Genomic DNA, 13187 nt, shown 5'->3' with positions numbered 1-13187 from the left:
TAAAAGGCAAAACTGATGCTAGCTTAGCACTCCTACTCTGAGATGCATTGGGGATACAGGCCCTGACCTAATACCATACAGACAGTAGTTTACAGTAGGCTCACCTCAGTGAGACTGTATGTGGTCCTGTGCTGCTCAGCTGGTTCCTCTGTGGGTTCAGGAGGAGGTGTAGTCTGGTTGTCCTCCATTACCATGGTCCCCTCAGGGTCCCCCAGATCCCCCTCACACCCCTCCTCCTTCACCAGAAGCACCTCTGGACCCTCCTCCTCCTGGAAGAGAGAGGTGATACAGATTACACAGACATACAGACATACAGACATACAGGTACTTCAACATGGAGTGTTTACCCATCCCCACTACATTTGAGTCTTATACTGCAGTTACATAATGACTTCATTGTTGTTAAATCCATCACGGTGGACATAAATATGTTGTGGGTAAAAATAAGTCAGCTATGATAAGTCAAGTCGTCATCAGACAAACCTGACTAAACTATTTTGACGTGTACAGTAGGTGTTTGTTAGTGTGTGTGTAAGTATATTTATTAAGTTTATATTGGTTATAAAGCGCTGTCATGTTTATGCAGAATAGGGTGAGATCAGATAATAATAAATATAGCTGCGAGCAGCAATTAACAGGGTTCACAGGTAGGATACAAGATCAGTTGAGTAAAAAAAGCAAGTACTCTATCATGTAGGAACTATCTTCCTTTATGTGCAACCAGTGAAAGTACTAACATGTTTATTGCTCAAAACCACAAGGATGACGCAAGTGATGTTTAGTCTAGTGCTGTAAGTTAGTCATCTTTTTTAAATTGCAGCAAGTAATCATTCTTAAAGTAATTACTTAATGTATTGAGTTTGTATACACATTCCTGGGTCAATTTGACTAATGGTATATGTTAAGATATTTTCAAACTTTATTTTCATGTTATTTCACATTGTTTGTCTGCATAATTTAAATCTAACATTCATTTAAATAAGACAAAGTCCACTTGATCAATAGTTTTGCTCTAGTATCATATGGTGCCACTGGTGCCAATGACATCTACAGTGCCACTAACTAGTCTGGTGTAGCCGTCTAAGGTGACACTATATTCACACAGCTTCTAAAGACATATACATAAGGTTTACATTTCAAATTTCATGGCCCCATGTCTGTCGGTTCAGTTCTTATAGTCCTGGTGTGATATGGTACCATCTAGTGGTGTCATGTGGCCGACTTTGAATGCCGCAACTAATCATTCTTAAATTCATACGAGGCTGATTCATGAGAAGATGATTGCAGAAGATTTGCATTACATATGCAAAGAATGGGTGGTTAATAGTTTCCTTGTTCTTTGAGATATCAATACCAAGTTCAATATGGTTCATCTTAGGGATGTCCATGATAGCAATGACAAGTCAAGTTGATAGGCCCCTGTGGAGTGGATTTACAGTAGTTTTTAAAATGGACGTGTAAAAACTGCCAATACCTTAGCTTTTCTCAAACTAAGTTAAGACATGTACCATGGGCCTACATTCATAATTTGGTGTAATTTGAACCTATAGTTCATGAGAAGAAGAAGTATTTGTTTGTGTGCATATTTTAAAATGTTAGCTTATGTGCCAATATGCATCTGCCGGTATAATGTAGCCAACTTTGAATGCATTAACGTTATTTTCTCAAACTCATCAAGTACTATTGTGATGAATCCAAAGACCAAATTTGGAGTGAATCTGACTTAGTCCATGAGAAGTACATTTTCTATGATTATTTTAAAGCTGCAATATGTAATTTTTGGGTGACCTGAACAAATTCACATAGAAATGTGAGTTATATATATATATCACTCATTGAAAGCAAGTCTCAGAAGCAGTAGATCTGTTCTGTGTGCGCTATTTCTATGCTTAACATGCTTAAGTTGAGTTTTGGGATAATTTACTTTGTTTTGTACAACAAATCAAATCGTATTTGTCACATGCGCCAAATACAACAGGTGTAGACTTTACAGTGAAATGCTTACTTACAAGCCCTTAACCAACAATGCAGTCTTAAGAAAATACCACAAAAAAAGTAAGAGATAAGAATAACAATGAATTAAAGAACAGCAGTTGCGGGGCTATATACAGGGGGTACATCTACAGAGTCAATGTCAATGTGCGGGGGCACCGGTGTCGAGGTAATATGTACATGTAGGCAGAGTAAATAAAGTGACTATGCATAGATAATAGAGAGTAGCAGCATCTTCAAACAGCTGAAAAAACAATATTTTTGGTTATTGAAAAGATGGTGAAAATGATTCTCTACATTATTGCTTGTTTTTGCTTGTTTTGTCAGAAACTGAAATTAGGCAAACTATTAGAATTTTAGCAACGAGTAAACGGCAGTGCGATTTCTGCATATTGCATCTTTAAGCATTTTTTATTTATCAACTCAGCCATCTCTTAACCAATCCCTTAACTTAGTTTGATAAAAGCTAAAGTAAAACTCCACTCAAAAACTATCATATTTGTTTCATTAGTCCATGGTTGATATAGTCCCACATTTTTTTGCATGTCAGCAATCAAGTTTTAAAGATGTATAACTTTCAAAAAACAGAAATACAGCTGTTATGATGCATCCTTTAAGAGATGTAATTGATTTATTAAAAACATTATATTGAACCTTTATTTAAAAAGGTACAGATTGTTCTGTCCACTGGTGGATCTAAATATTTTTCCTCATAATCCTGGACCCCAACCAAGGATTGTCAAAAGTTGCGCTACAAATTCTCGGACAACCCAAAGATTCCTAGATGCCCTTCCAGACCCCCTCCACCTACCCAAGGACATCAGAGTACAAAAATCAGTTAACCACCTAACTGAGGATCTAAATTTAACCTTGAATAATGCCCTAGATGCAGGGGCACCTCTAAAAATCAAGAAATTAGCTCCCTGGTATACAGAAAATACACAAGCCCTGAAACAAGCTTCCAGAAAATTATAAAAGAAATGGCGTTCCACCAAACTGGAAGTCTTCCGACTAGCTTGGAAAGACAGTATCGTGCAATATTGAAGAGCCCTCACTGCTGCTCAATCAGCCTACTTTTCCAACCTAATTGAGGAGAATAAAAATAATCCATATTTTATTTTTGATACTGTCGCAAAGCTAACTAAAAAGCAGCATTCCCCAAGAAAGGATGTCCTTCACTTCAGCAGTGATGAATTCATGAACTTCTTCAACGAAAAGATCATGATCATTAGGAAGAAAATTATCGAGTCCTCTTTGAATCTGCGTATTTCTCCAAAACTCAGTTGTCCTCAGTCTGGACAGAACTGCCAGGACCTAGGATCAATGTAGACACAAGTTTTTTTTTTAATCCTGTTTCTTTCGACACATTCACAAAAATAGTCATGGCCTCTAAACCTTCTAGCTGCCTACTGGACCCTATTCCAACTAAACTACTGAGAGAGATACTTCCTTTGCTTGGCCCTCCTATGTTGAACATACTTGCTTTTTTTTGTTGCTTGCGAAAGTATTCACCCACCTTGGCATTTTTCCTACTTTGTTGCTTTACAACCTGTAATTAAAATGTATTTTGGGGGGTTTGTATCATTTGATTTACACAACATGCCTACCACTTTGAAGATGCAAAATCTTTTTCATTGTGAAACAAACAAGAAATAAGACAAAAACTACTTGAACATGCATGACTATTCACCACCCTACAGTCAATACTTTGTAGAGCCACCTTTTGCAGCAATTACAGCTGCAAGTCTCTTGGGGTATGTCTCTTTAATAAGCTTGGCACATCTATCCACTGAGATTTTTGCCCATTCTTCAAGGCAAAACTGCTCCCGCTCCAAGTTGGATGGGTTCCAACCTGATGACTCCTGTCTTTCCTCAGTCCACCTTGTTGTGCTGCTGCTCCAGTTTCAACTGTTCTGCTTGCCGCTATGGAACCCTGACCTGTTCACCGGATGTGCTACCTTGTCCTGGATCTGCTGTTCATTCTCTCTCTCTCTCCCCCTTTGAATGCTCGGCTATGAAAAAGCCAACTGACATTTACTTCTGAGGTGCTGACCTGTTTTACAGAAAATAATAAAGGTTTATTATATAAGTAACTCTTTGCTGTACACACAAACATGACATGATATTATAAAATGTTAACTACTGTCAAGTCCATCTCTAAGTCTGTGATTCAAGTACCTAACGATATGGAGCCATTGGAGTTTATTATAAAAGAAAGTCCATATGTGTTGATTCAAGAATTAAATATGTTTTGGTTCAACTGAGAGAAGGGAAACTCAGTCCCTACAATGACAAAACATAACCAAGTCAGTCAACACTGAGTCCATTTTGTATTTTCAACAAAATGGTCGTACACTCATAACATGAAGGACAGTACTTTTATTGCAAAAAACGTGACAAGTAAAATAACTTCTCACTGTGGTAACACTACATTTTTCTGTAAATCTGGTACCCTCACTTTGATAACATTTTAGAATACTTTAGTTAAGGTCCAACATTACAAAGACCTTCACTACTGTCGTGACTTTACTTCTGATGACTGTTATTTATCTAATCAACTAACTATTTAATTTATTAGGATTTGGGGCACCACGAGAGCGGTTGTTTAAAGAGTTAGCATCTCCTGAATTAAACTCTAAAGGTCTTTACCTATCACATCCATAAAACAGTCAACGTATTAATCATAACCTCGCATCATATCTTCATCCTGAACAGTCGTAACCTCCTGCATCTGCAAAAATCCCAGTGTTATATACGCCTCTTGGAGGAGGGAACGCAACACCCTGCTACATCTCAACTCCCCGTGAAGTGAAAAAGTATGTGATCGTAGGTGCGGGGAAGGACGACAGAGGCAGAGAAAAATACTGTTTACAAGGAATTTATTATTCCTTAACACGGTAATTTGGGGAAAAGGGGCTGGACGGAACCAAAGCAAAGAAAGTAAAAATGAGAGTCCCCTCGCCTACATTACCTGCCTTCCCACTTCTTACCTAACCTTTAGCACCACTTGGCGCGCTAACCAAAATACAGGGGTTGGTCCGCCCAGGTCTTACCTAGTGTGCATACACAGATTAAATACTACGGGTTATGTATGCCTGCAGGCCTCTTGCCTGAACACTCCCAAGGTGCGTTCCCCTTCCCCCCCGGGAACAAATAAAACAGAATAATTTTCCAATAATTTACGTGAACAATTTAAATTAACCAAAAAAACTAAGTCCTATTGGCATACACATACCTCTGAAGGAGCAGCTAAAAAATAATATCAACAAAACTTTCACTGACCAACAAAGGACATAAAAAGAAGCTCTCCTCCCTGACAAAGGAAAACTGGCTTTTATCAAGCTGGAGAAGGAGTTGGCAATTGAAGAGACAGCTGTTTTCCCTGACGAGAGGGAGGGGTCAGAGCTCCAATCAGCTATGGGGCCGACCAATCAGCTGCTTTAGGATTCCAGGAAGCCATTTCCTGAAATACACACACATACAAACCCACAACAACACAGGAACTGGGGAACGTAACACCCAGCCTTACTTATGATTCAGTACTACACAAATTGGTGTAATTATTTATTCACTAGCTAACTAAATGATAACATACACACTTCACACATTAGGAAAAGGTCCCTAGCGGACTGACACAATATGGTGGCTTTTTACAAAAGGAGATGGAGAGGGAGGGAGAGAGAGAAAGATTGGAAAAAGAGACACTTATTGTTGATACATTTTAGAAACTTTTCTCACAGTAATCATAAACTTTGCACACGAACCGCCGCCCATTTGGAGTAAGAAATCATGAATGTATTTACATGTCAATGCCTTGGTTCGCTGTTGGGCCTTTTCGTGGCACGCTTGTTAGGCTCTAATTGTCCAAAAGGGGTCCCCCTTTTCCCGTCTTCTACTGTTGTTCACTCTAGAAGATGCTCCTTGGAAGATAGTCTAGCCAGCCGTGTCGATGGTTCCCATTGGTGATGAGAGTAGTAGAATACGGTGATTTGAGAAGAGTAGTAGATGGTCCCACTTAAATTCCCTTTTCTAGATATTTGACTTAGGACAGCTGCACCAGTGATTGTCTGGTAGGTGAGCTTCTCGCCTCCACCTCGTGTTGCTATTCACAGTTCGAACCACTTTGGATGTGAGCCGCAGCTCAACGCCTTTCTGGTCCAAATGTACATTTCTTTACCAATCCTTTTATGCACTCTGGTCGACAGGGACGGTTCCGTCAGGCTGACACGGTTTCTGACCTCACGCAGGGCGTGGCTACTTACTGTGCAAAGTTTATAGGAGACAAATTCTCTTATGGCTCCAAAAATCACCTTCCTACCTTAACAAAAATACTTTCATAATTGTTCATATACAATGTTAAGGATGGAGACATCGGACAAGTAGTGCATATACTTTTCAGTTACAGTATTTCCTTTATAACACTTTTAATGACATCACAAAATATAAACCAATATGACATTTGTTTTCTATAGCTCACCACTGACCATTCCCCACGTTCTCTGTTAGGAATATTTTTCCAGTATTCACTTTAGAACGTGTTTTGGTTGTTGTTTTGTGTCTCACTGGCTGTTTCTGGCTGTGATTAACAGAGTTGTTCCCCAGTCCAGAGTTGACAGCTCTGTCCCATCCACTGACCTCCACTATGTCATCTCTGGTCCTGGCCTGCTCAGTGATGTTATCCCCTAGGCCCTTGGCTGCACCGGTCTGCGTCTGGGAATCCAAGATGGCCGCCCAGTCTCCTCTGTTAGCCTCCAGCCATCCACCTGCAGGAAGAGTTTAGAAAATAGACTTTACAAACAAATGGATACAAATGGATTTTCCCTGGTCATACATTATAATGTGTTTTTGTATGTAAACATAAGTTATATGTATTTCTCCCTTACCTTGCTCCCACATCTTTCTTCTACTCAGCACCTTCTGATTGGTCAATGAGGGATTGCTGAGTACTATGCAAACATGTAAGTTAATTTGATTACTTGACACTCTTTAATGGTTTGATAATTCAAAGGCACGGTCCCACACTTAAGACAAAATGAATCAAGACCTGAGCCCATATCCACAAAGAGTCTCAGAATAGAAGTGCTGATCAAGGATCAGGTCCTCACCTTGGTGAGACTGTGTGTGGTCCTGTGCTGCTCAGCGGGTTCCTCTGTGGGATCAGGAGGAGTCATAGACTGGTTGTCCTCCATTACCATGTTCCCCTCAGGGTTCCCCAGACCCTCCTCACACCCCTCCTCCTTCACCAGCAGCACCTCTGGACCCTCCTCCTCCTGGAAGATAGATGTGATACAGATTACACAGACATACAGTACACATGCCCACACAGATAATACAAACACTATAAACATGCAGTGTTTACCCATCCCCACTATGTCAACCTGGTCTCAGAGAAAAACGTATATTGTACTCACATCCGTGCCAGTCCATTTAGTTTAATATGTTACTTTACGTTAGGATACATTACATTGGCCTACCAATCTAATAGCAGTCATACAATATAATACGTATTGTAGGACATATATTAACTTACAAATTTATCACACAAGCTTGCTTTGACACGTTTAGTATGCTATATTATGTTTGACTGTTTTAGTATGATATACTACGTTTGACTGCTTTAGAATGATATGCTATTTTTAGAGAGACAGTAAACCTAGGCTAGAACAGGACAGTTTAATATTTACCTTACTGAGGTGATGTAAATGGAATAAAGTAATTGTAATATTTTCTGCTCTATTCTTGTTAACACACTGTTCTTTCTAAACAATTCTGCTCTCAGCTGGGAAAATACTGATCATAGGAAATTTGATGTGTAATGTAATAAGCAGTACGGTATTTCAAAGGACAGCGTGCATACCTTTTTCATTTAACCAAACCCTTTGAGCTAGGACTCCAACCAATAAGATTCTTTCTCTTCAGTGTAAATGGAAGTGGGGTGTCTTGATTTAAATCATAGAGAATGATAGAGGTATCTAGTGGTCAAAAGGCCATTTAGCAGGGGCAACACCATTGAGGGCTTCCGCCATTTTAATGTAGTTAACTTGTTGGGACTTCCAACTTCATTAGCTGATACTTCCTGGTAACCCTGTTGGAGTCATGTCCAACCGGGTCATCGGGAGGGATCAGTCAATCGTGAATAAGACAATGTACTACTTCAAAATGGAGATTGGGTGGCAGGTAACCTAGTGGTTAGAGCGTTGGGCCAGTAACCGAAAGGTTGCTAGGTCGAATCGCAGAGTTGACAAGGTAAAAATCAGTAATTTCACCCCTGAACAAGGCAGTTAACTCACGGTTCCTAGGACGTCATTGTAAATAAGAATTTGTTCTTAATTGACTTGCCTAGTTAAATAAAGGTTAAATAAAAATAATGTAAAAAATTGCCTCAATGGCACTGCCCATGCTATCACTGAAGCTATAATGGCACAGATACAAAGATGAGTCCTCTATCTATCTCTATGATTTGTCTAGTTCCCTCTGACTTATAACACAAACATGGAAGAATGGGAAGGCGCCAGGCTCAAACCTACATCTTCTGAATATATACCTAGTAATGGTGTTAAAGAGTACAAATCAACTACTGAGTGTGAGATCCTGTCTCCTGTTACAACAAGTCACCAACGAGGGTGTGACATGGAGTTTGGAAGTGAGCCAGACCAGGATGAAGTACCTGCGTTGACAGGTGTGGTAGAGACTTCCAACGTTTGACTTGAGAGGTGTATTCTGGCTTTTTGGCCAGCCTGTACATTGTTTCAAGCTGAGTAAAGGCCAAACTGGGAACTGTACATCTGTCTAAGTTTTGAGAAGTGGAATTGTTTAGCTTTTTTGTGCATCCTCCGCCCAGAGGCAGCGGGCAAACCACGTCACGCGCTTCTGGGATCGACATGTGTAGTGATTTGCTCTCTGGAGCAGGGTGCCACTCAAAGGAGTGATCAGTGGGGTAGCATTGAGTGTAGAGGTGGATCCAATGAAAAATAATATTCCTGGTGTTTGTGACACCCACTGTTTGGTGAGACGTAGACCTGGTGGCAATGGCGAGACTGAGAATACAGTCTGTCTTGTTGAGCTTTGACACAGAGTTTCTACCTGATAAGGTCAGGTTAGGTTATATTTGCTAAACTGTGAGCCTATGTTCCAAATCCGCTACGGTGCTTTATGTGCTAAGGATTCAGACATGTTGCAGCAGTGTGTAGAAAGGAGATCGCACAATGTGGGAAATATACAGGAGGGCATAGTCAGAGGTAGTGTAAAGTTGGGATAAAGAAAGCAGTCTCCACTGTGGGGGCGCCCATGCAGCTGGGGATCCAAAGTGCCCTTTGAGAGAGAGAGGTTGAGATTGCCAGAGTTCGAGTGGGGCAGAAAATGTCCTGTTCTGAGGCAGTGAAGAGAGTATAGGATAGCCCAAGGGTGAATGATTAGACTGGGAGCCCCCTTGTGAATAAGAGAGGGATCCAGAGAGGATGTGTTTTACTAAGGTATGATTTATTGTGTTTATTGCTATGCTTATTCATTGTACTGCACGGATGAAGCGTGAATCCCAGAAAATACATGTGGTAGTGGAAGTAACAGAGACATTTTTGGGTGCAAGAGATCTACATGGGGTTTTAAGAGAAGGGGTTCCATGCTCTCGGTCTGTTGGCCTGGAGTAGGATCTGGTTGGGCTAAAGTAGTGGGATAGGGGTGGTGCGTTTTTGGGGTATAGTGGTGTATATGTGTAGGGTTATCAGGGACGGGCAACTCCAGTCCTTGGGGGCCGGAGTGGTGTCACACTTTCCCCAATCACTAGCAAACAGCTGATTAAACTAATTGCATTCTAAACTGAAGGTAATAATTTGTTGACTATTGGAGTCATGTTTGTTAGCTGGGGCAAAGGTCTGACAACAATCAGGTCCCATCCCTGGATTAGATGGTGGTGTGATTTATTCCCCTTTTTGTGTGACAATGTGCAATTCACACTCCAACCTGTGAGAGGCAGTAATACTTGTATGGTCTGCAGGAAACACACAAAGAAGTACACTGAAGTCAACAAGAACAATTTTCACGATAGCGTTTTTATTGTTGTTATTTAGACGTTTATAAACACACTGGAACTTAAAATATGACTAATTTAACTGCACAGCATCACATACTTACCACATGTAGTGTTTAATTCGCGTTAGAGAAAGTATTTGGTTGATAGATGTTTTCTAGGTAACGCTAGCTGCTAACGTTAGCTAACAATGGCTAAGTGTATGGTTTTTCACACTCAAATAGCCTCCATTATGGAGGTGCTAGCGAATGCAGCCGTGGCAGAGATCTGTAAACTCGTAGATGACGACTATGCAGTGTTTCATTTGGAAATAACTCAAAGCCAGAAAGAAAACAGGACATTGCGGAGGAAACTACTGGAACTGAAGGTGGCACGGGAGCGCGCAGAGAGGACAGCGCGAGAGCGCGTTCTCGCCATTCGTCCCAGTCGTGTCAAGATCCTCGACCGATACAGAGGAATGGCAAGAGGTACATTTTGCAGAAGGCCGAGGCTGTGTGGCCTGTTGCCATTCAATCATATATATAGCTGGTCAGTTTTTGGATACAATGCAATAATTCCCATGATTATTTAGCTATCTTGCACGAAGACACTATCATATTCTAACCAGATTATTGACTTACTGTATTTCCTATTATTTAGTCAATTAAAACAGTGTGATTCATTGAACGTAATACATCAATCAATAAATAGTATATCAATAAGTTACGAGAAGTGTTACCTTACAACCTCGCCAATTGTAGACCGTGTCAATATTGTACAATATAGTGTTGAGCATTGACAGTAGCTAACTTAACCACCTATTTTCCCCCAATCACTCTCTCAGGTGAAGGACATCTCACTGGAGGCAACAGGAGCTTTGTGACGCCAACGGGACACAATACATGGAGAGATGACCAACCAATCACTGTTGATGAGAGAAGTGGATTCTCAACCCAGAACATTATCGTGATAGAGGTTAGTGTAATAGTGTTGCATAAAAAATGTGTTACTTTGTAAATCAAATGTGGCCGTTTAGTTCAGAAAGGCTCCCCTTAGCTATTCACTTTCTTACATGTACATCCTTATTTATCTGCCATAGGGGAGCTTGTGAGACTTCCCTACGACATTGTTATCCAATTCAACTCATGTAGCAATAATAACCTCCTCTCTTGTGTCAGTCTGCAGATCCAGAGGCTGTAGGTCCTGGGGTCAAACAGGAGAGGTCTGGAGGAGAGGAAGACCCACAACACAGCAGAGACATCCAGACTGGAGCAGCGTCTGGAGCGCCCCCGGTTGCAACGGAGGACCCCGCCACAGCGCAGCCCAGGACCCGACACAGCATCACAGAGGTCAGTGGAACGCAGAACGCCGTCCTCAAGTCAGAGACCGACACAGAGACTTTAACTGTAACACACAGGTTCTTACACACAGGATCTGACCACAGATCAGACCCAGAGAGACTAGGGCCACTGGGCTGTCCTCCTGCTCCTGGTTCAGAGTATTTACCGGTATTTCACCAGAGCCAGAGGACTGTTAATTCCCGTGGGGATGTTGACGCATTAGACACTGGCGGTGATGATCCATCTTGTTCTTACACTACAGAGATGGACCCTGGCAACATATCCTTGGGTTTAGAGACACAGACTGATCTGTCTAGAGGGGACTGGAACCGGTACAGTAGTAGTGTGTACTCTGAAGGGTGCCTAGATAAGAAAGGGGAGGTTATAGTGGTAGATGAGGGGAAAGTGGAGGGCGATGCTCCTCCCACATGGAATGCAGATAGTCACCTAGGAGATGGACATTCACAGGGCAGAGATTTCTTAAATTACAGGGGAAGCTTAGAGACAAATGCAAATGTCGCCACCCATTCCTCTTTAGATGCGTTCAGGGGTCGTGACCCAGTGTTCATGTCGATGGCACCTTCCGATTCACACGGCCAGATCCTTTTCGATCAGGTATTGAACTCAAACGACAGGGCTAGAGTCCAGGCTCAGGGAGAAGGAGCCACATCAGGCAATAGTAAAGAGAAACGGTTCCTCTGCATGTTCTGTAGGAAAGGCTTCAGCTGCTCCCAGAAGGTGGAGAGGCACCAGAGGGTCCACACAGGGGAGAAACCCTTCAGCTGTACCCAGTGTGAGAAGAGGTTCTCCCGCCAGGACAACCTAAAGATGCACCAGAGAGTCCACACAGGGGAGAAACCCTTCAGCTGTACCCAGTGTCACATGCGCTTCGCCCAGGCTGGTCACCTGAAGATGCACCTGAAGGTCCACACGGGAGAACGGCCGTTCGACTGTACGCACTGCGGGAAGAGGTTCTCAGAGAGGAGAAACCTCAGGATACACCAGCAGAAAAACCATGCCACTCTATGATCTAGAAAGTAACTATTCCATTCGATAGATTCTGACATTTTGATCAAACCCTGCATTAAAGACAAAGATTAATGTATTGTCAGCAGAAAATATCCACTTTTTACTTACCATAGCTGAATGTTATTTACCAACAACATAATTTATGTCCAACATGATGGGTTTAGCAACAATTAAGTTATTCAGTAACTACAGTATAGGACTGAAACGATGTGGGGATAGGTAAACTCTCCATGTTGATAGTGTGTTTACTACCTGTGTGTGCATCTATGTCTGTGTAATTTGTATCACCTCTCTCTTCCAAGAGGAGGGTCCAGAGCAATGATTCCTATTTTACACTAGATGACTGATAAGGGGCGCTGTTTTGAAACCGCGCCTTAATCTTGGCACTACCCCACCCTTGTAAAACATATTTGGGAAGCTACCGAAATGCATTTATTAATGTCTATATTTGTTTTTGCCCTGTTTATTATATTACAGACACCTTATTGCATAGTTTTAAATTATATTATGTGAGCTAAACATACATTTAAAAAGGAAAATTAAAAACATTTTCCTTAAGTATTATTTTTTTTTAAGGTTCTAATATTTCTGTCCTTACTACAACAACAAAGAAATACTTGAAGCTGCGACTCAACCAAATTCACATAGAAATGTGAGTTATAGATCTGTCATTCTCATTGAAATCAAGTCTAAGAAGCAATAGTTTTTGTGTCTTCTACTTACAGTTTCTTACACCAGCTTCAAACAACTGAAAATATAAGTTTGGTTTTGGAAAATATATTTCACAGCCGTTTAGATGCTAGAATGATTCTCTACGCTAT

The 13187-nt window shown here is 41.2% G+C and overlaps 1 protein-coding gene and 1 long non-coding RNA gene across 3 annotated transcripts; one reads left to right on the top strand and one right to left on the bottom strand.

The window, feature by feature from the left end:
• Positions 1-6615: 6615 nt before the first annotated feature.
• LOC115191397 (uncharacterized) lies at positions 6616-7212 on the bottom strand. The gene is made up of 3 exons (XR_003877655.1): positions 7098-7212; positions 6876-6938; positions 6616-6755 (listed from the first exon to the last, which is right to left on the bottom strand). It is a non-coding gene; the product is annotated as an uncharacterized LOC115191397 (long non-coding RNA).
• Positions 7213-9987: 2775 nt separating this feature from the next.
• On the top strand, positions 9988-12809 carry LOC115191308 (zinc finger protein 264-like). 2 transcript variants are annotated; one of them, XM_029749180.1, is made up of 4 exons: positions 9988-10485; positions 10842-10972; positions 11176-11346; positions 12051-12176. In XM_029749180.1, exons 1-4 carry the CDS (start codon positions 10209-10211, stop codon positions 12132-12134), a joined length of 663 nt encoding a protein of 220 aa, XP_029605040.1. In that variant the 5' UTR covers positions 9988-10208; the 3' UTR covers positions 12135-12176. The 2 variants fall into 2 exon arrangements, with proteins under 2 accessions (XP_029605040.1, XP_029605039.1); XM_029749179.1 differs by having other exon boundaries at positions 11176-12809.
• The last annotated feature ends 378 nt before the right edge of the window (positions 12810-13187 follow it).

The sequence above is a fragment of the Salmo trutta genome, chromosome 4 (genome assembly GCF_901001165.1).
Source record: "Salmo trutta chromosome 4, fSalTru1.1, whole genome shotgun sequence".
Lineage (NCBI taxonomy): Eukaryota > Metazoa > Chordata > Actinopteri > Salmoniformes > Salmonidae > Salmo > Salmo trutta.
This window is presented reverse-complemented; position numbering and strand designations above follow the sequence as displayed.

Coding starts and splice junctions, on each gene's coding strand:
- LOC115191308 (XM_029749179.1), top strand. CDS start 10,209: ATGGCTAAGTGTATGGTTTTTCACACTCAAATAGCCTCCATTATGGAG. Junction 10,486..10,841: donor ATACAGAGGAATGGCAAGAG/GTACATTTTGCA, acceptor TCACTCTCTCAG/GTGAAGGACATCTCACTGGA. Junction 10,973..11,175: donor AGAACATTATCGTGATAGAG/GTTAGTGTAATA, acceptor CTCTTGTGTCAG/TCTGCAGATCCAGAGGCTGT.